Consider the following 24,632-nt stretch of genomic DNA (forward strand, 5'->3'; position numbering starts at 1 on the left):
GCATCCCTCTCCTGACTTCATGCCCCCTCCCAGTCAAATTAGAGCTGTGTGTATGTGCATGCGTGTGGAACGTGGTCAACTACCATGAGACACACCAGTGAAAAAAAGATGATCTTGCTCCTTCAGTGGCTATCCACTGCCAGGAACTCCTTGTGAGCGCCCCCCCCCCCATCCATGCTGTAAAGCAGGCTGGCCTGATCCCCCGCAGGTCTTGTGCAGGTAGCCACAGTTGCTGTGGGTTCATGAGGGCAGTTTCATGTCCGGAAGACACTTGTTCGCAGACCCCTGGCTCTTACAGATTTGTTGACACGTCTTCTACAGCGTTCCCTGAGTGCTCCTCCATTTACTTCTTCATATAGATTTTCTGACATGTTGGGTCCTAACCATAAGACCTGTAACCGTCCAGTGGTTAGTGGTCCTATTTTATACATAAAGAAGAGGAGTCTGGAGCACCCAGGGGGCTGAGGCAGGAGGATTGTGAGCCAGACTAGACTGGATGATGAGATCCTAAGGAAGAGAGAAAATTTAGGAACTTCTTAGTGATTTCCCTAAAGTCTCAGAATCAGTTACTCAAAGTACCAAATTTCAAACTAACCCAGAGCATATTCCTTCCTTTTCCTTTCAACCTGTGTGCATCCTGGTGTCTTGATGGGCCAGACCCTCCTGAGATAGACCTGTCCAAGGTGTCTGTGCATGTGCGAAACAGTCCCTTCAGCAAGAGAGGAGGGGAGAGTGCAGGTTTATGAGTGATTCCACAGGAGACGTTAATCCTGGACATACCCGGCAGTGACATCTTAGACACGCACTTAGAGTATAACCAAGTCTACAGCTTCCTGTTCTCCAGCAGACAGTGGCCTCTGAGACAGTGTAACAGGAAGGAGGCACTAGGAGAACAGATCAGTCCGCCATGTAACACCTCCCAGAGAGTCCAGATCTAGTTTCCTCAACTGTAATCAGAGGGGATCTAAAGGGAAGTCTTCAAATTCACTTCCGTCTCTACTGGTGTGTGCTGGTGAGAATTGCAGAGGTGAAACCTATCTACTTAGTGATACACAAAAAAGTCCATTTTAACATTTCAAAACTAGTTTTGTGTTTTTGTTTTTGATGTTTTTTTAATGCTTCAAAAGTCTTAGCATTAGGGTGTTGGGTTGTGGAATAATGGTAGAGTGTGTGCTTAGCATGTACAAGGCCCTGGCTTACAAAGCCTAGCACACACGCACATCATGAAAAAGAGGCTAGAGAATTCCTACACATTAAGACAGACTGAACAGTGAGTGTGTGACTGTGTCTTACTTGGGATTTCTATTGCTGTGAAGAGACACCATAACCCTGGCAACTCTTATAAAGGAAAACATTTCATTGGCGCTGGCTTACAGTTTCAGAAGCTTAGTCCATTGTCATCATAGTGGTACATGGCGGCATGCAGGCAGACATGGTGCTGGAGCTGAGTCCTACATCTTGATTGGCAGGCAACAGGAAGTGAACTGAGACACTGGGTGTGGCTTGAATATATATGAGACCTCAAGCCTTCCCCACAGTGACACACTTCCTCCAACAAGGCCACAACTACTCCACCAAAGCTGCACCTCCTAATAGTGCCACTCTGTGAGTTTATGGGGGGTCAGTTACATTCAAACCACCGCAGACTTCATCAGATGCAGCAGGCAGTCCTTGACTGCTTCTGGATTGCAGGAGGAACAGCTGTGTTAGATAACTGGAGAAATCTGGGCTTGGAATTTATTAGATAGTAGTATAGTCTGAGTATCCCTTACTCAAAATGCTTGCAGCCAGAAGTGAGTGGGTGAGTGCTGGGCAGGGAAGAAGTGGGGGAGAGGAGGTGGGGGGAGAGGAGGGAGGGAGAGAAAAAGAAATTGATTCAATTTAGGACAATTGCATGGTTGAACCGCCCAATGCAGAACAACCTGAAACACTAAATACTCAAAAATCTGAAACGTTTAAAACACCACACTGACGGGTGCTCAGAAAGCCTGAAATTTTGAAGTATTTCAGATTTAGAGACCAAAGAACTTTCCAGGCTTTACCTTAAGCAAGACAATGAGATTGCCCAAAAGGAGAAGAGGCTGGAGGAGAGAGAATTCGCTGAGCCAATTAGACTAATTCCTTGAGCATTACTCATGAAGCGTTTTGAAAGCCCCTGCCACTTGCCAGCTGGAAGAGAAAGGATAAGGCAGCAGAGAGCAGCGGAGAGTGACAAAGACTGTGACTGATTCACAGGTGCCAGGCAGACCAGCTCTGCCATGGCATCGGGGCCTCACAGCCCCACAGTGTGCCCCTGTGGAGAGGGTTCCAGCTGAAGTGGGAAGGGGGGTCGTCAATAAGGATGAATTGCTTCTTACATAGCACGGCTTGAAGTCAGACCGGGGGAGGAGATAACCAAAGCCACACGACCTTGGAGGTGATGGGTCATAGAAATCACATCCCTGGACCCGAGGGAACCGGGGCATCATTCCTGAGCCTGGAAGGGATGAGGATAGGTCGGTCAGGCTGTACAAGTGAGGAGGCAGGAGATGTGGGATCATGAACTTCCTTGCATGTTAGAGGCTGGGAGAACAACAGGAAACTAAACGGCATTTCAAACAAGACTTATTAGATATTGCTTAATAAAAGTTCATCCCTATAGCCACATAGTACCCTTAATACTTACGTCTATCAATCTTTTTTAAAAATAGTGCTCGTCTCTTTCTTTATGTCTTATACCTTATGTTGTCGAGGCAACTGAACTCAGCATTTATTGTTGCTTATTATATAGGACTTCAGAAATGTCTTTCTGAAGTGTAATTAACTTCTTATGATAGAACCAACTTTTCTTAAATTCAAAATGGTACTAAAACAGTTCCTTGAAGAATTTTAATGAACAATTTCGTGGGGTGTGTTTTTATTTGGGTTTGTGTTGTGGCAAGGTGAAAAGGTTTTTGCACCAGAATGCAGGTAATGGCATTTGCAAAATATAATATTAAAATTAATTTTAAAGCACATACATCATTGTCCATGAGCATAGCAAAGTAGTATCAAATTTTACATCATTGCTGTCTCTCAAGTACAATTTCCAAATCTTTCAGTTTATCAACTCATTTCCTTTTTGTTGTGTTTTGATGAGTCCCACCCAATCTTTAAACCTTCCCAACCACAAGAACCTCAGCCAGAGAAGATGCCCTCCTGGTATGAGCCATGGCTCTTTCTCTGACATCCTTTTCTGTGCATCCTCCTGCCCCCCCAGCTCCCAGTAACCACCATCTTTCACACGAAATACTGCTGATTTGTGCAGCCTTTTTGTGTCAGAACCTCGCACCAAGACTTCTTTTTGTAACATTTATTTATTGTACACTCTTCTGGGTGGTCAGAGGACAACTTGAAGGGCGTGGTCCTCCTGCTATCATGTGGTCTCAAGGATCAAACTCAGGTCATCAGGCAGGGAGGCAAGTGCCTTACCCACAGAGCTGTCTCCCAGGCCCTAAATACTCATTTTCAGATCTAAGATGATAATTTCTAAAACCATATGCTTTCAACTCTTTTTTACTTTAATTATATGTTAATTTTCATAAGATAAAAAAAAATTAAAAAAAACCTTGATCATTCTTACATAGGGTATTTTTTTATTTTTTAATTTTTGTTTAGTTTTTTTTCTCTCTTTCTCTAGCAATTAATTTTCTACTCAGCCTTTTTGGACACAGTCTCCAGATACCAAGGGCCCATGTTTCCATATTGTGTTTACAGAAAACATGTAAAGAAAATTCTGTAGACACCGGGCTTTCTCATTTGACGTTTTCCCCTTCCTGCTCTAAGTTCTGTTAGTCTTCGCCCACTTCATCTTCCCTAACAACATGTACATCGAGACGATTTTAAACCCCTCTCTTTGATCTATGTCGGTTAGATCTGCCCCTGTAAGAACTATCTGAAGTAGCTGACCTACAAGGAAAGTTTATCTGGGCCTGTGGTTTTAGAGGTTCTAGTCTGTGCTCAGGTGTATTTGTTACTTATCTCATAGTTGGGACCAAATATCTGACATAATACAACTTATGGGAGGGGAAGTGTAGGTCAGCTCTTGGTCTTTTGGTTTGAACGGGAAAGTCCACCACAGCAGGAAACACGTGGCAGAGTGCGTGGCTGCAGGAGTGTTCGGAGGAGATTCTTCCTGTCTGGGCAGACCGGGAACTGGAAGCATGAATGTGGATGCTCAGCAGGTTTTTTTCTTTTTTTCCCTCTTTATTCAGTGGAGGGGGATGGTATTACCCACATTCAGGGTGAGTCCTCACCTCAGTAAACTTGGAAATACCTTCACAGACATGGTCCATTGTGTGCCTCCTCGGTGATTCCAAATCTAATCAAGGTGTCAGTGACTGGCCATCATGAGATGAGTCCCTTATCTTGAAGCCTTTAGTGGGAATGCCACATGGAAATGTTGGGGAGCAAGTAAAGCAGAACTGTTCACCCCAAGACCAATAAATAAAAGAGAGAAAGAGGAAGAGGGGCCAGGCTCCCACAACTCCCCCTAGGACATGCCCCTACTTCCATGGAGACCTTCCAGCCTCCCACTAGCCCTGCACCATGGGCGGAGCTTTTACATGTCAATTTTTGAGAGACACTTTCCAAACTACAGGAACTTGCTTACACAGTAAATCCTGAGACTTAGGAATGAAAGTATATAAAAGTTATTTTTTTAAAAGTGATCATAACACATTAGTACTTATCACATATTTAGAATTAGAATGACACCTCTTATAATAAATTATTAAAATAGCAAAATAGGAATTATTTAGTATTGTTTTTAGTCTTTAAGTATTTTCCTCAGTGTAACTTGCTGCCTTAATACAGTGTTACCTGCTTTTAAGCATTGGCTAGACTTCTTCATTCTTGGTCAAAAATTAATTAATTATTTAATTAATTAATTTGAGACACAGTCTCACTGTACAGTTCTGGCTGGTCTGGAACTTTCTGTGTAGACTAGGCTGACCTTGAACTCACAGAGCTCCACCTGCACCTGCAGGGATTAAAGGGAATGACTGTCACGCCTGGCTTACCCTTATTTTGAAAAGCATCATTTGACTCTAAATTTAAAACTTTATGGATTACTCCCTTTAAAGGGGCATTTAAAAAATATAAACATCTGGAGCACTGTGTGGCTACCGATCTTATGACGATGCCTTCATTATCCAGCATTCATTATATGCTCACACTGGTGCATCTTTGAAATGAGTGGGTTGTCTCTGGCCAGCTGGCACAGGGTAAGTGTCTCTGTTTTCAAGGAGGGGTACCTGAGAAGTGGAAGGTGCCTTTTGGCACCTGGAAAACAGCTGCATTCTGGATTCTGACCAATCTTGACTTCAGGCTGTGAAATTAGAACTGTCCTGATAAAACTGACCAATAATCCTTTCGGTGGTACGGTGTCCTGAATGCCAATGGTTGTTGGTTTGGTAGCACTATATTTGGCCCTTCCTTATAGGGTTACAAAGACTGTCTGAGAGAAGAGTATTTGAAACCTGTCCCACTTGGAAGGAAAGGCAGTGCCCATGTGTGAGATTGCCCTTGACCCCCAGTCTCTCTCTTAGCTTCCTTTGACGAGTCAGTGCTGTTAGCATTGAAGATGTTCATTGACCCTATTCTACACTCAAATGATAGGGATTTCTGCTCTTCTGTGGTACTTCTTTATGTAGTCATGAATGAACTTTTGTATGGAGCATTATACTTTTCACTCAGGAAACATTTGTGATTATACACACACACACACACACACACACACACACACACACACACAAACATATATATAATGTACCCACCACTGTGCAAAGAGCCAGATACAGATACAAGTGAAGTCACTGTTCTCACCATTAGCCCTTGCTCTGAGGTGCCATCTCCATCATGAACTATACGTGTCAGCACATGTCTTTCTTTGTTTTTGTTTTGTTTTTTGTTTTTTGTTTTTTGTTTTTTGTTTTTTTTTTAATGCACCTGATATTTGCCTGGTGGAAAAATCAAACATTTTGTTTTATTTTTTTCAGGTGAAGCTGACATTTGAAAATGCATATGCTGTGAAAAAGGAAACAACCCAACCAAAAAAGAAAAAGACCCAGTCAAGCACGAATGATTTGGTGAAACTTCTCTGTGGGTCAGAGGCTGAAGGCATCCAGCACAGTATCCTGGGCACCCCACACATCATCATGTACCTCACCCTGCAGCTCCAGTCAGAGGTGTCCAAGGAGGAGGTGAGTGTCTGCTCACATATGCTGCAGCAGGAGGGGGCCTTCCATCCTTCCAGTAATCCAGACTTCAAGAAGGAACGGAAGGGAATTAGCTGTCTCTTATCGCTGTTCTCTAGATATTAGGTTATGCTGGGTGGAGCAGATACTTTATATCACCAGTTTTAAAACATACAAAAGAAAAGTGCATGCACTTTTCAGCTCTTCTAAGTGGTAGAGAATGAGACCCCAAAAACTTCCTTTTGCAGTCTGTAATATGAGGTGTGTGTTTCCTCGTGTTGTTTTCTGTCTGTTTAATAAAAATTGAAATGGTAAAGATTTGATTAATTGTAACACAAAAAAATGCTTTGTATATGTACTACTTAGCATTTTTTTGTGTTCTGGAAAATACAAAGATATCCAGTGGTAATAATTCTAATTTCTTGCACCTTGCTGGCTCCTTGTATCTTTAGAACAAATGAGACATTTAAGCATTTATTTTTTAAACCTCCCAAGTTTGGGAGTACTGTCTTGAACCTTTCTAGCCCACATGTCATTGTGCTGACTTTCCCTGGGAAAGTGTGTGAATGCCTCGCAAATAAACAGGTTGCTGTCTGTGGCCAGTTCTGTAGCAGTATCGTAATTAGGAGAGGCTCTTTATTCTTACCACACAGAGTGGAAGCTTCTGTAAGTGCAAGCTGCTAACAAGGGCTTTAAAGATACAGCCAATTAAATTGGCCAGGCGCTGCAGAGCTTGCCAGCCCCTCAATACCAAGCCTTTTAAGACTCCTATGGAGACTTCCTTAAATGGCCTTTTTTTTCTACTATGTTACTTTACAGCGAAGTGTCATGGGGTCATTTCTTTCTCTGAGAGTTACATAATTGATACAGAGCTTGTCTTCAAATTACAAGATTTGGAATGCAAGGACTACAAGATGGAGACTTCTAAAAAGCTAATCAAAGACAGTTTAAATCAGCGTTTGGTATTCTGACAAAATAGAATGGAAGGTTTGTTGGAGAAGGTTTAAATCTATTAAGTCAACCTCACAGAAGATTTTAATTCATGTTTGACTTAATTTCTAAAGATAAATAATAAAATATTCTATAGCTATTTTCACAATGAAAGAAAACTGCAATAAAATTTGAATCATTATGCAGTGTATTTGGCAAACATATCCCATAGCATATATTGAATAATTTACATATATTAGATGGTTTTAGTAAGTACAAAAAGTAGGTTGCACAGTATATCATCATCATATCTGTGATGATGTAAAAATTGTGACTACATGGACACCTTGCCACATAACAATGTCTCATATAGAAATAGATGTTTAACATTAGAGACAGAACCAAGGAAAAGCTAGGCCAGTGTAATACTCGAGGAGTCTGGACTTTCGTAATAGCAGTTATAACCACTGGAGCAATTGGAAGTTACTCTGAATTCTTCATGGTTTCTATCTAGAAGTTTTAATTTGCCGTGTGAGAAGAATCAATGTTGCCTAAGCGTCAGCAGAGAGGGAGGCTCAGGCTGCCCCATGTCTTAGGAGCGTCAGCATACTGCAGCTCTCTGTTTCCTAGAAACAGGTTCTTAATGAAAACGGGAAAATATTAACCATTTTCTAAATTACCATGTAAATTTGCATTTTCCACAATTTAAAATAAAACATGCCCTTTCATATAGATTAATTTATGCTGTTTAAACCCTCCCATATTTAGGTTAGAGATTTTATGATCTTGTGATACTTCTTTTTCTTCCTATTTGTACTTCTTCAGTTTTGTATTCTCACTTTGTAAATATTTAATAATATCACCAAAATAATGATTATCTTTTAAGATTCAGTGTGAAAGAAATTAAAGACTCCTAGGAGTAACACGTGGAGATAAAAACTTAAAACACTTTTTGAAATCAGTACTATTTGTAATTGTGTAGATCTGTCTCCTGGCCAGCATGGCATTTGAAATGCTTGTTCAAGTGTTAACATTCCAGGCATAGTTCTGTCCTTGGGTTTGAATGAAACTGACTAAAGCTGAAAGGATTCCTGTTTTGTTCTCCATGCAAAGTCTGAACCTTCAGGACAAATGTTGGTTGGAGCATCTGAGAGCTCATCATCTGTTCTTCCCTTACAGCAGGAAATTCTGTACCACTACCCAGTATCCGAAGCCTCTCAGAAACTCAAGAGTGTGAGGGGGATTTTTCTCACACTCTGTGACATGCTGGAAAGCATAACTGGGACGCAAGTTACTAGGTAACAATTTCACTCTTTCTTCACTGTCTCATCGTTAGTTGTTCCTTAGTTGTCTGTGACAGACCTGTTCCTGTCTGTGGCATTGTCCACTGCTGGGCATCTGTTTCAGCTAAACATTGATTTTATCTGGAGTGTGTGTTTCTAATTCAGCTGCAAGTCTGGGATTTGCCAGGATCATTTAATTAACAGAGTGGGCTGTTTCAGTAATAATTGCCACAATATTCAGATTATGTCAGTAATCTAAAATTCATGAAAAAGTTACAATTCTTCATGGGAATGTTGTTTTTGAGTTGGCAAGATGGCTCATGGGTAAAGGCACTTGCTGTCAAGCCTGTCAACCTTTGTTCAGTACCTGGGACCAGATGGTGGATTGAGAGAACAGACTTCTACAAGTTGTCTCCAAACCTCCACACTCAAGCTGCAGTACACATGCCACACACATACATATGTACAACACACACACATACACACACACACACACACACACACACACACATTCATGTAATTACATTAAAAGAGTTATCTTTCAAACATGGTATTGTTATGTATCTTGACCCACTTATGTTTCTATTGTGATTGTCAACTCACTAAGTAAAATGCTAAATTTTTCACATGCTTAGAAAATACTCTGATTTTACAGTAATGATAGAGAAATATAGACTGTTCTGTAGGAGGGATATTCAGAATTCAGTGTCATGTGAAGTTTATTTAGTGGTGAAAGGGCAAAGTCAGAACTGGGATTGTCCTGCACGGTGGTGGAACTGCTGGTCAGTCAGCACCCTGCACGTGGCCTTGGGTCCATCTGTAGCACCAGGGGAGGAAGAAAGGAGAGGGAGGGGAACCTCAGCCATGGAAAGAACCCCCCCACACGGGTTTGTCAGGCCTGACTGATGGCATGGCTAAGTTATGGGATGAAGAGCTCAGAGCTTTTGAATTTGTTTTCTCGTAAAATAAATTATTACTATTTTTCTACTTTAATATTTCAGTAATCTAAAATTCATGAAAAAAGTTTATATCGAGTTTTAACAGAGCCCATATTACTGATAAAATATGAAGTTGGAGTTCCCAGATTTTAACTTTTGTTTTCTCATCTCCTGGTAAAAATTACACTTAAAAGTTTTATAAGATGTTGGGTGTGTAAAATAATGGGAAGAATTTACTTGTTTTCCCTAAATAAAAGCTAGGCATAATGCTCTGACTTTTTAATATGTAGATATATTGATTATATATTTGAAGACTGTGGTACTTGAGGCTTCATTTCATATATAAATTTGTATTTATAAAAGCAGCTTGTTGGACATTCATTCATTCATTCATTGCAGTGGATCAAAACAAGGGACTAATACCTGAGTAGGGGTGCTTTGTGAACCTGAGTGTAGGTGCCTACAGAAGCCAGAGGCATCGAATTCCCTGAAGCTGGAGTTACAGACACCCATGTACCTGACATGGGTACTGGGAACAAAACTTGTCTTCTGGAAGAGCATCTCATGTTCTTAAGTACCAAACATCACTCTACCCCCAGAGTAATGCTTTACTCTTTCATTTGTTTTTGGTTTGGGTTTTGTTTTAATTTTAATGTTTTTCTGTAGGTTTGTTCTTTGTTTTTTCTCTGCTCTGTAGGATAGATGCTATTGTACTTAATAGTTAGATCTCACCAGTGATGATAAGACATGAGGTAACCATATGCAAGCAATAAGGACAGCTGGGAATACCTTTCTGAGGAACCAATAAATGTGAAATGTACTTTCAGAGTTCCTTAACAATATGTGTGTCTTATTGCATATTCTTTTCTAAAAATTGTAATAATGCTAGTATGATAGAAAAGAGGCTAATACTTGCCTAAAAGTATATGTGCTTTTAAACTTTAAGATAAAAATAATATTGTTTGGAGAAACATCTGTTTAATAGTTCATATTTAAAGTGGCACACGTTTGTGTTCTCTATATTTTCGTAGTCTGTTGTTGTATTTCTTTTGAGAGGTATCTAACTGTTTACAGCTGCATGAAGTATAGTTAGGAATAAACTGCACATGCATGCAATGTACACACTGACAGCTGATAGAAGTACCCACTCTGTAACCATCACATGCTGTGCACTTGCCCCGTCCTGGAGTTCAATTGAGCAAGATGTGCTTATAACTCAGGTTCCCTCACTTGCTTCTGTGGCTGCCTCTCATATTGTCGGGTTGTCATCTTTTAGCTAGAATCACTGTTTTCTTTCCTTTGTAATCTCATTAGTGATCATGTCCATACATGGGCAATCACAAAGTCTCTATGGAATTAGAGAGCAAGGATTGAAGCAGTCATTTAAAAAAAACTAACCTGTGTGCAGCTATTTAATGTCAACAAAACATTTCACACACACCCCAATTTGAGAGAGGAGGGGCGTCTCACTGTGTAGCCCTGCTGTCCTAGAACTGTGTTACTCAAGCTGGTTTCAAACTCACAGCAATTCTTCTGCCTCAGCCTCCTGAGAGCAGGATTGTAGGCATGTAATGATTATACTTTTATGTGTCCTGGGGGTTTGGAGATAATTCCAAATTTATTTTTGTTGTTACATAACCCTTGCCTTTTTTGTGTGGTAGTTAGGTGTGTGCCAAGAAATTTGCTTATTAAGCAATTCAGTTCTTAAATTATACCATGTGTAACCTTTTAAGGATATTTTTATAACTTCATAAGATATTCTAACCACATCTTGAATTTATGTTTTTCTTAGCTCATCCCTCCATTTAAATGGGAAACAAATTCATGTTGCCTTCTTGAAAGAATCTGACAAGTTGTTGTTAATTGGCCTGCCTGCTGAAGAGTGAGTTGAGATTTTTTTTTTGTTTGCCTTTAAAAACATTTCTGAAGCTATGGTAACAACAGCAACAAAAAAAGTAAAATAATGGTAACAAAGCCTGTCTCATTAAAATTATGCCACTTTCATCAAAAAGCAAACTCCTTGTGATGGTTTCATGATCCCAAGGTGCTGCACTGGGGAAGTAGTTCCCTGTGTTCTCTGGGACTGTCACAACAAACAACACAGAGGTAGCACTCAGTCCAACCTCAAAAATCCCCATAGTCTATAACAGTCTCAAACTTGCTTCAAAGTCCAAAGACTTTTGAGACACATGGTAATCTCTTAACTGTAATTTCCCTGTGAAAATCAAAATTAAAAAGCAGATCACATACTTCACATACTTCCAACAACAGCACAGGATGTTCATTACCATTCCAAAACACAGGGAAGTGAGACCAGTGAGGAAATACTAGACTAAAGCAAGACCAAAAACCAGCTGGGCAAACTCCAAACTCTGCATCTCCATGTCTGATGTCAAAATGCTCTTCAGATCTCCAACTCCTTTCAGCTTTGTTGAATGTAACACACTTCTTTCTCTTGGGTGGGTTCCACTCCCTGTTAGCAGCTCTCCTCAGCAGGTATCCCACAGCTCTGGCATCTCCAACATCTTGGGTCTTCAAAGGTAATCCAGGATTTACCTTCACAGCTTCACACAATGGCCTCTCTGGGCCTCCATTCAGGGACAAATCCTGACACATACATGGCCTTAGTGGCTTTCCTTAGTAGTGGAGGAAGATTCTATAACCCCCTTCTTCTACCCTTGACTCTAAAACCAGAACCAAGGGGCCAAAAGCTGCTAAGTTCTGCTGCTTGCTGGGGCTGGAACATGGCCCCCTCATTCAATTATATCTTTGCCAGCTTTCTGTTTTCAATGGGTTCCTTTACAGCTTAACTGTCCTGAATCTTGCTCTGTAGACCAGACTGGCTTTGAACTTCGAGATTCTGCTTGCTTCTATCTCCAGAGTGCTGGGATTAAAGACATGTATCACCATTCCTGGACCTAAGGTGTTCTTTAATTCCTTTTGACAAGTTGCAAGAATAACTGGGTGGGGTCTTGCTCTGAGATCACTGCTCCTTTTATTCCATTTCTTATCTGTTTATCTTCTTGAGCACAGGATTTAGTTCCATTCCACTTCCTGGTGCTCTGTTCCTCCTCAAATTTTACATTTTGTATTTTTCCTTGCTCAGTTTCTTCTTTTCATTATAAATCTTTATAAGAGTCAACACTAGCAGAATGCTGCCTTCACATTCCAACAAATATTTCTTGACCAGCTGTCATGTTCTTTTGATTTGTCTTTTGGGGAAAGGCTCAGTCAGCAACATATAAAAAGCTGGTCTTTATCCAGTAAGAAAAAAACAAACATTACAGATTAGTATCTTATGCACTATGCATTTTATAATCAGAGCTGTACAGTATAATAGGGCTAAGAATAAAGACTCTGTACTCTGCTTCCTGAAAATAAATAAATAAATAAATAAATAAATAAATAAATAAATAAATAAATAAAATACATACTCAGCCTTAAAAAAAAAAAGAGTCAACACTAGTAGCCTCACAACTGAGTCTGTACTAGGTTCTTTTGAGATTTCTTCTGCCAAAGGAATTAATCCAAAACTCTTCAATTTAGCATCAGGCAGACTTTTCTGACAAGGGCAAAAGGCAGCCACTTTCCTCACCAAAGTATCACAAGAGTGATCTCTAGGCAGCATACTAAAATTCTTCTCCTCTAAAACCTCTTGAGCCAGACCCCACAGTTTAGATCACCTCTATCTTCCATGCTCCTACTAGTGTGGCCCATTAAGCAGCACTTAAAGCATTCCATTGCTTTGCTAATCCAAAGTCCCAAAAACATGGTTAGGCTTATCCCAGCAATACCCCAGTCCCTGGTACCAACTTTTGTCTTAGGGTTTCTATTACTGTGAAGAGGCACAATGACCACCACAGCTTTTATAAAGGAAAACATTTAATTGGGGCTGGCTGACAGTTTCAGAGGTTTAGTCCATTATTGTCATAGAAGCATACAGGCAGACATAGTGCTGGAGAAGGAGCTGAGAGGTCTACATCTTGATCCACAGGCAACAGGAAGTAAATTGTCACATTAAGCATGGCTTGAGCAAATATGAGATCTCAAAGCCTGCCTCCACAGTGACATACTTCCTCCATCAAAGCCATCCTTACTCCAACAAGGCCACCTACTCCAACAAGGCCACAACTCGTAATAGTGCCACTCCATATGGGGACAGTGTTCTTTCAGACCACTACATATGCCTACAAGTTTGTTCATGCTGGAGAATGGGAGGGAGTCAAGACTTAACACAGGGTGTCTTACCCAGGTGTCTGATATCTATAGTAAAACAGTGATGCTTCAGTGCTGAAGTGACTTCCTGCCTCAGGGTGACCATTCACTAGTTGGGTGAGCAGTTTTTACAGCTCTGCCCACAGCTGACTAAATTGTACCAATGTGTAAATGTAAGGACATCTTGCTTCTTTGGGGTCTGTCTCATTGGATTATGTTGTGAATGAGTAACTGCATTTTTTTCTTTTAAGAATTCCTCTTCCCCAGCTGAGGAACATGATAGAAGATGCCGCCCAAACCCTGAAGTTCATGTATGGTTCTTTAGACAGGTAAGTGTTTGGCTGGACTCTGTCTCAAGTGTCAAGTCATGGTTCTGTGTCTTCCTCTGCGCTTTGACAGTGGCTCTTGCTTAAGAAGCAAGTTGTTTGGTTCATTCTTTTCCTTGTGACAATTTCCTCATGTTTCCTTTCTTAATTTTTATTAAATTCAATTATGAATTAATTTTTTGAGATAGAATCTCACTGTGTACCTCAGACTGGCCTGGGCCTTGCTGTGTAGCCTGGGATGGCTAGAACTCATGATCCTGCTACCTCAGCCTCCCAGGTGCTGGGACTGTAGATATGAACCTCCACACCTGGCTTTTTGTGAAACTATGATGCTATTACTACTTTCATATTATATTCCAGTATATACCACGTGGAAATTCATGAAAATTGCTAATTAGTACAAGATATAGTGATTACTACAAGTTTTATATTACAATATATAAACCAGAACATACTTGTTCATTTCCTTAGAGGCAAATGTAGCGTTTCTATGTAGAATACAGAGAAGATTAAGATTTTAAGTAAACGTTTGTGTTTTCTTTGCTATTTCACTACCCTAAAATGTTTCTTTATTAAAAAAAAAATTAGTTAAAAATGTGCATTTAGGGGCTGGAGAGATGGCCCAGGGGTTAAGAGCACTGGCTGCTCTTCTAGAAGTCCTGAGTTAATTTCCAGCAACCACATGGTGGCTCACAACCATCTGTAATGAGATCTGGTGTCCTCTTCTGACCTGCAGGCATACATGTAGGCAGAATACTATACATATAATAAATACATCTTTTTTAAAAAATGTGCATTTAGCTGGGTATAGTAGCTCACATCTGTAGTCTCGGCATTTGAGAATCTGAGGTAGGAGGATTACTGTAAGTATGAGGCAGGCCTAGGCTACATTGGAGTTTCAAGGCCACTCTGAGTTACAGACCTTGTCTCAAAAAACAAAACAAACGAAGCACATTTAGTAGAAATCAGATGCACCTTATGGAATGTTCAGGTGCCATGTGTATTCCTTCGTGTATTCTCCATAAAATATGAATATGCATGTCCATTTCAGGCATACTTTCCGCTTGTCTTTTTCCATTTTTTATCCTTCACCAGGTTCATAAGTTTGTGTAGTGAATTTTAATTGTGCTAACTCTTCATTACCGACACATGTTCATGTGTCCTGTGACCACTGAGTTTATTGGGGTTGCTGCATGAGCGTTGCCAGGCATTATTTACTAGAGCATGGGCAACTTTCCAGTGGCTACACCACTGAAGAAACCATTAAGTGCCAATAGTCAGTCGGTCATGGGCCGCTCCCCGTCCGGGATGAAGTGTCTGTGAACTCAGTCTTGTACAGGTCTTGTTCAGACAGCCACAGCTGTAGTGAGTTCACAAGTACAATGGCCCTGTTCATCCAGAAGGCATCTTTTTGTTCGTGTCTCCCTCCACACCCTCTGACTCTTGCCTTTTCTCCTTGGATGCTAAGCCCTGGGTGTGATCTAGATGTCCCACTTAGGGTCATGCACTCAGCCATCACTTATTCTGGGCACTTTGGCCAGTTGTTGGTGCTCCTTGGTTTTAAACCTTATAATGTGATACATATTTATCATATTATCTTACATTATCATATGTCTTTATCACTTACAATGTGATACGTATTTATCATATTATCTTACTATCTTACATTATCATATGTATTTATCACTTATAATGTGATGCATATTTCTTGATTTGAAGGGGGAAAATTGAGCTAATCATTTGAATGTACAGAATTATGAATGGAAAACATTTTTCTCCAGTGGAATTTCTGCAGGTTCTAGTGCCTCTGGGGCCTAAAGTGATACCTCTGCTCTAAACGCCAGAGTATACCGGAATAGAAACTGAAAGACAGTTTATGCATTTTTCCAAACATGGTGGTCTGTCTCTCTGCTTATCTATGGTGAAACTTTATTGTCATAGTGCTCAGAGCATCATGGATGAACTTCTGTGATTATATCAATCTGGAAATAATTTTATTTATCACATTCTCCACTATAGGAACCTCTGAGAAGGCACATCCCTCCCAAACTTGATTATTTACCAGAAACTTCCAAATGAATGAGGTGTAATAGGCTGGTCATGCAGACACAGTACCTTTGCTTTTTTTTTTAATGTGATTTTAATCAATGAGGAATGAGACTGTGGTATTGTGGTACTAATTTTCTTTTTAAAGTTATGTGAGAGTGGCAAACTTGGCTCTATTGTGCCCTGGTTGAGCTGTTTCCACAAACTGAGATTATCAAAGATTCACACTTTCTGCAGTGGGTTTCATGCATGTTGACAAACTCCTGAAGTTGTTGCATGTCCACAGAGTAGGTTCAGGGCAGAGGGACCTAGTTTCTCTGAATTTCACCTTCTATTGATAGGAAAGTATCTCTGTAGTGGCAGCAACTTTAACTGATTTCTCCTTGTTCAATTGGGACAAAACTACGACAGGGCAAACTACGAAAACAAATAGGAATATGGCCATTCTTTAAAAAGCAACAGGGGTATAAGCAGATACTAGTAGACATTTCGTAGCAATTTTAATTAAGGTTTTTTTTTTTCTATAAAAAGATTTCAAAAAGGTTTTTCAAAGGTCCAAAGACTTAGTATCATTTTAAAGTTGTGAGCTAGTTCCTATTAGTGTTAGGAGCAAATTACAGCTATATTTCTTTTTACTGTCCCCAACTAATCCATCAGCAAGTCCCATCCTGTCTAAAATGCATCTCTACTCCATCCACTCCTCCCTCTGTTTACCATTTTCCTGCCCAGCAGCTGCTCCATGGCACTACAATGGCCTGCTTCATTCTTGCTACATTAATTAATTTCTATAAAGCAGTTTGAATGATCAACATTATTATCTGGGTGCCACCTACCTACCTATCTGATCAGATCCCAAACTACACCCAAGCCCCTACCTGACACATTGGCAAAATTTTTTCCATCCTAGACTCTTCCCTTTTTCCTCCTGCTGGGTCTTTCTCATACAGGGATATCAACTTAAATTGCCTGTTTTCAAAGTCTTTCTTAATCATTTACTCTAAAACAGCAAATGGACTGGGTATGAAGTTGTATACCTATAGTCCTAGCTCTTCGGGAGGCTGAAGAGACACATGACCGCACAAGTTTAGGCCAGCCTGGGCAATGTCATAAGATCCTATCTTTAAATAAAGCACCCGACCAGTCATAGAGTCCGTCCCCACTCCCATCATCTCCTTGCCTCATTCCATCAGAATGTGTGCTTCCCAGGAGTTCATTGTCTTTGGTCTTGATTTTATAGCTGCACTCCTGACAAAGAACAGTGATTGGAACAAAGTAGGCACCTAAATATTTCCAGGATGAGTCAGTGACTTTTCCTTTGGCATGATACAATCCAGCCATTGTGTCATCTTCTGAGCGGTTCCAAGGACTCGGCATGATTACTGCTGGATTGCTCCTGCGTGTCTAAAATCAGCTATTTAATCTCTCCAGTCCCCTCCCTCCCTCTCTGTTCCTTCCTCCAATGCTTGTGCCCTCAATTGAGGAGGAAAACAGCTTAGCTCCTTATTTTCTGTTTCCTGTGTACTCATAGTAAGCACCGCACGAGGTTGTGGGTACTGAGTACTAGGTGATTTGCAGGTGAGTTGCATCACATTAGCCCCAGTTTTGACTTGGAAACAAAATTCAGAGAGAGGCCCGTTGATTGGTCTTATGACAGCTGCCTAGTAAGATTCAAAGCCAAATCTATTGTACTGCAGAGTTGACTCTCTCTATTATCCTCCATCCCTCGAAAGACACTAGGACTTGTAAATGGTGGGAAGGTAGAGGAAGGAAATGTGTACTTCGGCCCCTTTTCTTGTGCACCTGTCCCCTGGGTTGGCCCAGCAATTCTTCCCCACGTCCTCTCATTAAATACAGAAAGTGTGTGTCTTCACGACCTCCTCCAGTCACAGGACAGTGGTTGTACCTAAGGGGACAGGGAGGCAGAGAGCAAAGATGATGGACCTCTGCACAGGTTACACTCACTCCCAGGCCCTGTTTCTTCAGTGCCTTTTGCCAGGTTGAGAACACCCCTCGTTTGGATCATTTCTTCAGCTTGTTCTTTGAGCGAGCTCTTCAGCCTGACAAGCTGCATCTCAGCGCCAACCCTAGTGCTCAGCAGTACGATGCAGCCAGCGCCGTGCTTTTAGACAGCCTCCCTGCAGTCCGTTGGCTCGCACTTCCACAGGAACTCAAGGTAATCTTCGGGGTCCTCAGTAAGAACCAGAACCATCTGCCTCATTCTAAGCCTTGAGCTTTTTTCATTTTCTTTTTAAAATAATTTTTTTGTTTTTGTTTTTGTTTTTTCGAGACAGGGTTTCTCTGTGTAGCTTTGCGCCTTTCCTGGGACTCACTTGGTAGACCAGGCTGGCCTCGAACTCACAGATCCACCTGGCTCTGCCTCCCGAGTGCTGGGATTAAAGGCATGCGCCACCACCGCCCGGCTTTAAAATAATTTTAAAAAGTTTATTACTTGGAGCAGGCCTGCTGCTGTGCTATATACAGGTCAGAGGATGGGTTTAGTCTGCTTGGTTCCTTTCCCCCACCTCTATCTAGGTTCCAGGATTGAGCTCACCGGCCCTCTTCTTCCTTTCTCTTTGTGTGTGTGTGTGTGTGTGTGTGTGTGTGTGTGTGTGTGTGTGTGTGTGTAGGGGGTGTATGTGTGTATATGGATATGTGTGTATATGTATGTATATGTGTGTGTGTATGTAGGGTGTGTGTGTGTGTATGGATATGTGTGTATATGTATGTGTGTGGGGGGGGTGTGTATGTGTGTGTGTAGGGGTGTTTGTGTGTGTATGGATATGTATGTATATGTATGTATGTGTGTGTGTGTGTGTGTAGGGGGTGTATGTGTGTGTGTGGATATGTGTGGATGTGTGTGTGTGTGTGCGCGTGCGCGCGCGCGCGCTTCAGTATTATAGGTAACAAGTGAAGAAGCTGCTGAAACACAAGATCTAGTGACATAAACTTCAACCAATGACCCTTTAAAAATAGAAGTTGGTTCTCTCATTGCATTTTATATTTAAGCTTTCCAAACTCCGGATTTTTTTCAGAAATCTAAGTTGTATGTCTTCCTTGGCAGTTTGGTGACTATTATTTTATAATAATTACAAAATTATTATTTTATAATAAATTTTTGGTGACTATTATTTTATAGCACTATTATATGCTATATGCTATATAGACTATTATTTTATAGCACAAGGTCAGCTTTATGTTTCTGTCCAGATTAAAGGTGGGTTTCTTCTGGGACAGAGGAGCAGCTGTGGAATGTAAAATACTAAACAGATTGTTTGGTGGTCTACATTAGCAGACAGTCTTTATAAGAATACAAGACCCACTGACAGCAAAATAATAAGGTTTGGTTTCGTTTCTGATGCTGTGGGTTGAAGCCTGGTTCTCTTGCCTCCTAAGCATGTGTTCTACTCCAGAGCCCTATCTCCAGTTCTTTTCCACGAACACACGTATTTTATCTTGCGGGTTGTTCCATAGCTAGCTTAGCAGCACAGGCCTTGTGATGGTTAGGTGTTTTCAGTGTGACTTAATGATTGTCCACCACTTACAACTTGACACATTTGACAAGATTACTTCAGAAAGCATCAGTGCGGCCTCCATGTAATTCCTTCACTTAGAGCATTTTCTCGGTATTTAATGAGGTGACATTGCACACTCATGAGGAAACCAGACTGTGTTACTAGAAAAACCTACTGGAGATTCTGTTCTTTGTGAAGCCTTTCAACATATACCTAAGCGAGTGACCTTTGCTGCTGGTCATTTAATCAATATGGCAGGATGAGATGGGGAAGCGGTAATTCTCACAGTAACCACAGTTACAGCTGTGGAGGTTCTGTTACACAGTCTGTTCTTGGAGGGAACTGGGCATCAGCACACATGTCCAGTACACTTTGCCTTCTGGTCTTTTCTTTTGTCCTTGGTTCTGTGACATGCCAGTCTCAGACTGCAGTGACCATTTTCTTTTCTTTTTCTAGTCCTGGAACTTGAGCCTGAGAACCCTGCATGCCGGTCCAGCCTTCTGCCACTGAGCTATATCCCCAGCCTCATTTTCTCTGCCACTGAGCTATATCCCCAGCCTCATTTTCTGAAATCACCAGTGCTTTCCTGAGAAAACAGAACTTTCCAACACAGAAGTAACTAGATAACGTTGCCTTTAAGATAGAAGGATCCTGGCCCCAAAGCCTGCCTCACACCCACTGGGCTCTTTTAACCCAGGGGAGGCACAAGTCCCCCAGGACCCTTTGTAATCCGAGGGCACCAGTGAGAGCTGGCTTCCTGGCCAAGAGTCACCCCGGGCTCCTGTCCCTGGTTCATGATTGCTTTATTGAAGAATCGTGGTCTTCACATATGTAGTCCATCCTTCTATCATCAGCCCCTCTACCTGACTGTAGAGGTAATAATGATTTTAGGGGTAATGTCCTTAGCGTATATTGACTTTCTGGGTTAGATGGTGGACTGGAGCTGGCTTTTTGTAATCTGGTAACAGAACAGACTCCCTTCTGAAAACAGAAAGAAAAGAGCTTCAGGAAGGCACAACAGAAGTGGTAGAAATATCTGAAGAGATGAACAAGGTCAGCAAAACACTACTAGTAAAGCTTACTAAAGAGAGAGAAAATCAAAATTAACAAATTGAGATGAAAAATGGAATGTTACAAATTCTCATAAATCCAGAGGACAATTAGGAAACACTTTGGAATCCCATATTCCAAAGAGCTGGAGACTCTAGAAGAAATCATTAACTTCCTAGACATGTCTGGCCCACCACAATGACTTTAAGTCCAAGCAATACGAGTATGAGCATGGGAGCCCTGTGTTCTAAGGCCTTCTTCAGTTCGTTTCTTTTGTGTCTCTATGTTTTCATTGTAGAAGGCTCTCCCTCCTTGGTTAGTTTTCTTTCTTGGCCATTGACTATTGTTGTAGAGTCTTTGATCTGTGCCTGTTAGTTTTCCATCCTGCACTTTGCTGGAGGTGGCTCTTCATTTTTAAGCACTTTGTGGTAGACTCATTGGGGTCTCTTTAAGTACAGAATCATGTTACTTGCAGAGAGGGGCCCTCAACTGATTTCTTTCCTGTGTGGAAACCTTTTATTTCTTTCTCTGGTCTTATTTCTCTAGATAATACTTTGAAAATAAGAATAGTAAGAATGGGCACCCTTGCCTCATTCCTAATTGCGAAAGAATTTTCCATTTTCCCCACTTAAGTTTGTTGTATGTAGTTGAGGTATGTCCCTTCTATTCCTAATTGCTTCAGTGTTTTTATTAGGAAAGATGTTGAACTTTATCAAAGGCCTTTCCTGCTGGGAGGTGGTGGCACACACCTTTAATCCCAGCACTCGGGAGGCAGAGCCAGGTGGATCTCTGTGAGTTTGAGGCCAGCCTGGGCTACAGAGAGAGATCCAGGGCAGGCACCAAAACTACACAGAGAAACCCTGAAACCAAAAACCAAAAAAAAAAAAAAAAAAAAAAAGCCTTTTCTATGAGATGATCATATAATTTCTGTCTTTGAGTCTCTTTATGTGATTCATCTCACTTACTGGGCTGTATGTTAAACCAACCTTAAATTCCTGGAGTGAAACCACTTTGGTCATGATATGTGATCTTAGTGAGTTACTTCCGCACATGAGTAAGTACCAGGGTGTGCTTGTGGAGGTCAGAAGACAACTTGTGGGAGTAGGTTCTTCTCCTCCTCCATTGGGTTCTAGGGATTGGGAACTCAGGTCCCCAAGCTTGGCACCAAGTACCTTTACCTGCTGAGCCATATTGCCAGACCTTCTTAGTACTTTGTTGATGTTTTGTGTATGTGTCAAGCTGCATCAAGATAGCATGAGCTGGGGTTGGACATCTCCCTCCTCCCACGTAGGAGGTTGCATGGTCCTCCTCTGCAGTGAGGAAGGCTATTTGCTGACTGTTCGCCCCCAGGTCTGTGGCGTCCCATGGGGTTGTGCTGCAGATAACTAGTTTCTCCATGGGGCAGGCTTTGTTAAGGAGGCCAGTGCCCTAGAGTATGGCTCAGCAGTTGGTTCCCTTTCCTTCCTAGTGTCAGAGTCAGAAGGGCATTTACTGTGGCAGCCTGGTTCGGCTGCTGGTGGGAAAACTCACAAAAGCTCGGAGGGCACAACAGCCTGGGTTTCCATGGAGTTTTCAACGGTGGGAATGACCCACATGGAGCCTCGGGCAACTTGCCGCTGCCAGTGCAGGTTTTCCTGTGTTGGGGGATTCAGCTCCTGAGTCTGTTATACAGTTGTGAGTGCCTGACTACGTCTCCATGTCTGTCAGTCTGTCTGTCTTGAGGCTAGCAATTTGCTGTGTTCTTGCCCTTCTTCAGACACGGAAGAGTTGACTTTTTGTTCTGTTCATTTTTTGGCTTGTTTGGACTTTCTATATGTGTAACCAGAAATCAGAATCCCCAAAGTTTTTATGTTACCAATAAGCTCAAAGAATTTTTTCTTTTTTTTTTCTTGAGATTTTTCACTGTCTTAGAATAGTCGCTTTTATTGACAACATATCTTCTAATGAAAATAGTAAGGAATTTAATCCCATAAAAACCCGGGTTTAAAACGTAGTCATGAGGTAACTTGCGGTTGGCAAACATTCAGTGGAAGTGTTTGGTTTTAATTTGGAATTAACTTCATTTGTTCTGAGTTTAGTATATGATGAGGTTTCCCTTTGGTTTTCTTTCCAGGTGTGTGAGAGTTTGTTTCAACCCTGCTTTCTTCAGGCACACTGGCATTGTTAGAGCAACAGTGGTCTACCTCTTTTCTACAGGAAGTTAGTCACATTAGTGTAACATCAGCCCCGAGACCAAATAGAGCAAAATTCAGGGAACAGTGTGAGATCAAAAATTACAAGCGTTCATTCCCTTTGTCTGACAGTTTTTCACCAGGTAAAGGTTCTCACCAAATGAGAGAATACAAAGTATTTGCTAGGTGCAGGAAAATACGGGTCACAAGTGAGTAATAAGTCACACTGTGAAAAGTGTTGAAAGGCATGACTAATGTCTCAGGAGCTTTTGTTGTCTCAGAATAACACAGTGTGAGACACAGCCCTGCAGAGAATGCCTCAGCCTTTAAGGAAAAAAAGAGAAAAAAGCAGGGGGCCCTTATTTACACATAGTGTGTATGCTACATAGTTAAGTAACTATTCTAAAGAATATGTATACACATTTATGCACTACAGGTTAATTTTAACTCTGTTTAAATTATGAATGCTTCAAGGAAAAATTCCAGTAATTTCCATGGAAACAAAGCCAAATCCTATGTAAAAGATTGTTGTCTAATAACTCTGTGGGGAGGTTAAACTGTGCCAGATCCCAGGGGAACTCCGGCCTTCATGTTTTCATCTGAATGACGATTGGCAATGCTTTATTCAAAACATTGTTTCCAGGAGAGAGACAAGGAAGAATGTTGGTATTTTTCAAGAATCCAGCTGGTCAAAAATAACAGGAAGTGGGAAAAACAACCTGAAGTAGGTTGACCACATTAATAATGATTCTCATTTTGCTTAGTCTAAAAAGTTAAAAAAAAAAAAACTAACTTAAAACAAGAAAGCAGTTTTCTTAATCTTATAAATTATTTGGTGTTGATCAGAAGGGTTTTTTTAAAATTATTTTCCAGCATCTTTTAATAAAAAGTCCATGTGTTAAACTAAATAAGTCAATGTTTTATATTTGCAAAGCTTAAAAACAGCATGTTCCATTTTAAGACATTTCTTGAGTAGTGTGACAGAGAAAGACACTTGTTCAGTCCTTTGGGCAGTTCTGAGTGCTTCTTATTGTGTTCACATAGGTGGAGTTGGACACAGTGCTGAGTGACCTAGAGGCCGCAGACTTCGAAGAACTGGTAAGAAGAGGAGGGTATCTGCTGAGGTACAGTGCTGAACTCTCAGTTTGTAATCAGTTAGTCTGAGTGTCTGGCAAGAGGCCTTAGAGCATTCGGCCTCGGTCTTGACACTGGCAAATGTCTACTCACCCCAAGGCTTCTATTCAGCAAAAATACTGGCTGCACCATGTGTGTTGTGAGGCTTAGACAGTAATTACTAACTAACTAGGACTTGGTGAGGACAGAGATGGCGACGGTGTGATGATCTGAGAACACTGTGAATCCGAACTCAATTTGGAACTCTCAGTGTGACTTTCAACTTTTTAAAAATTTCTATTTCCTTGGTCTCCCCAATGAAAAGACCAACAGGTAAACAATAAATATCATTAACACTCAAGCCACTGTGTATAAACAACTCCTCGCCAAAAGGAGCTAGGTTCCTCAGAGACATGGAATGTTCCAGAACTTTCAGAACTGACGCAAGTCACGCATCTTGGGGTGATGATTGTCATCAGAAGATGATTCAGCATACTGAAATGCATCCAGAGTGTTGAACTCTGTAAGTTCATATAATGCTTTGAAAGAAGGGGAACCAAGCAATTTTGTGCAAACTGGTGGTAAGTGGGGAAGAAGCAGACATTTATGCTTCCTCTCTGCAGCACACACATATCAAGCTGACCGAGCACGCAGAGGTAAAGAAGGCACCGGGCAATACACTGTCGGGAATTGCCTGGGCTTCTTTACCTTTTGCTGTGATAACATACTCTGCTGAAGTCCGTCTTCCATTCATACAATCAGGATCCCGGCGTAGGGAGTGGTCCTCCCCGCTGTTAAGATGGGTCACCCCAGGTCAATTAAGATACCCAAGA

General features: G+C 41.2%; 1 protein-coding gene across 2 annotated transcripts in view; it reads left to right on the top strand.

The window, feature by feature from the left end:
* The window catches only part of Intu (inturned planar cell polarity protein), a 74,694-nt gene that overhangs the window by 34,042 nt on the left and 16,020 nt on the right, over positions 1–24,632 (top strand). For both annotated transcript variants that reach the window (XM_028895038.2, XM_028895037.2), the window contains exons 4-9: positions 6,018–6,221; positions 8,325–8,443; positions 11,159–11,248; positions 13,833–13,910; positions 17,937–18,126; positions 23,731–23,784. In XM_028895038.2, the coding sequence (XP_028750871.1) occupies positions 6,018–6,221; positions 8,325–8,443; positions 11,159–11,248; positions 13,833–13,910; positions 17,937–18,126; positions 23,731–23,784 (735 nt within the window). The remainder of the gene's footprint in view (positions 1–6,017; positions 6,222–8,324; positions 8,444–11,158; positions 11,249–13,832; positions 13,911–17,936; positions 18,127–23,730; positions 23,785–24,632) is intronic.

The sequence above is a fragment of the Peromyscus leucopus genome, chromosome 6, assembly GCF_004664715.2.
Source record: "Peromyscus leucopus breed LL Stock chromosome 6, UCI_PerLeu_2.1, whole genome shotgun sequence".
In the NCBI taxonomy this organism is placed as follows: domain Eukaryota; kingdom Metazoa; phylum Chordata; class Mammalia; order Rodentia; family Cricetidae; genus Peromyscus; species Peromyscus leucopus.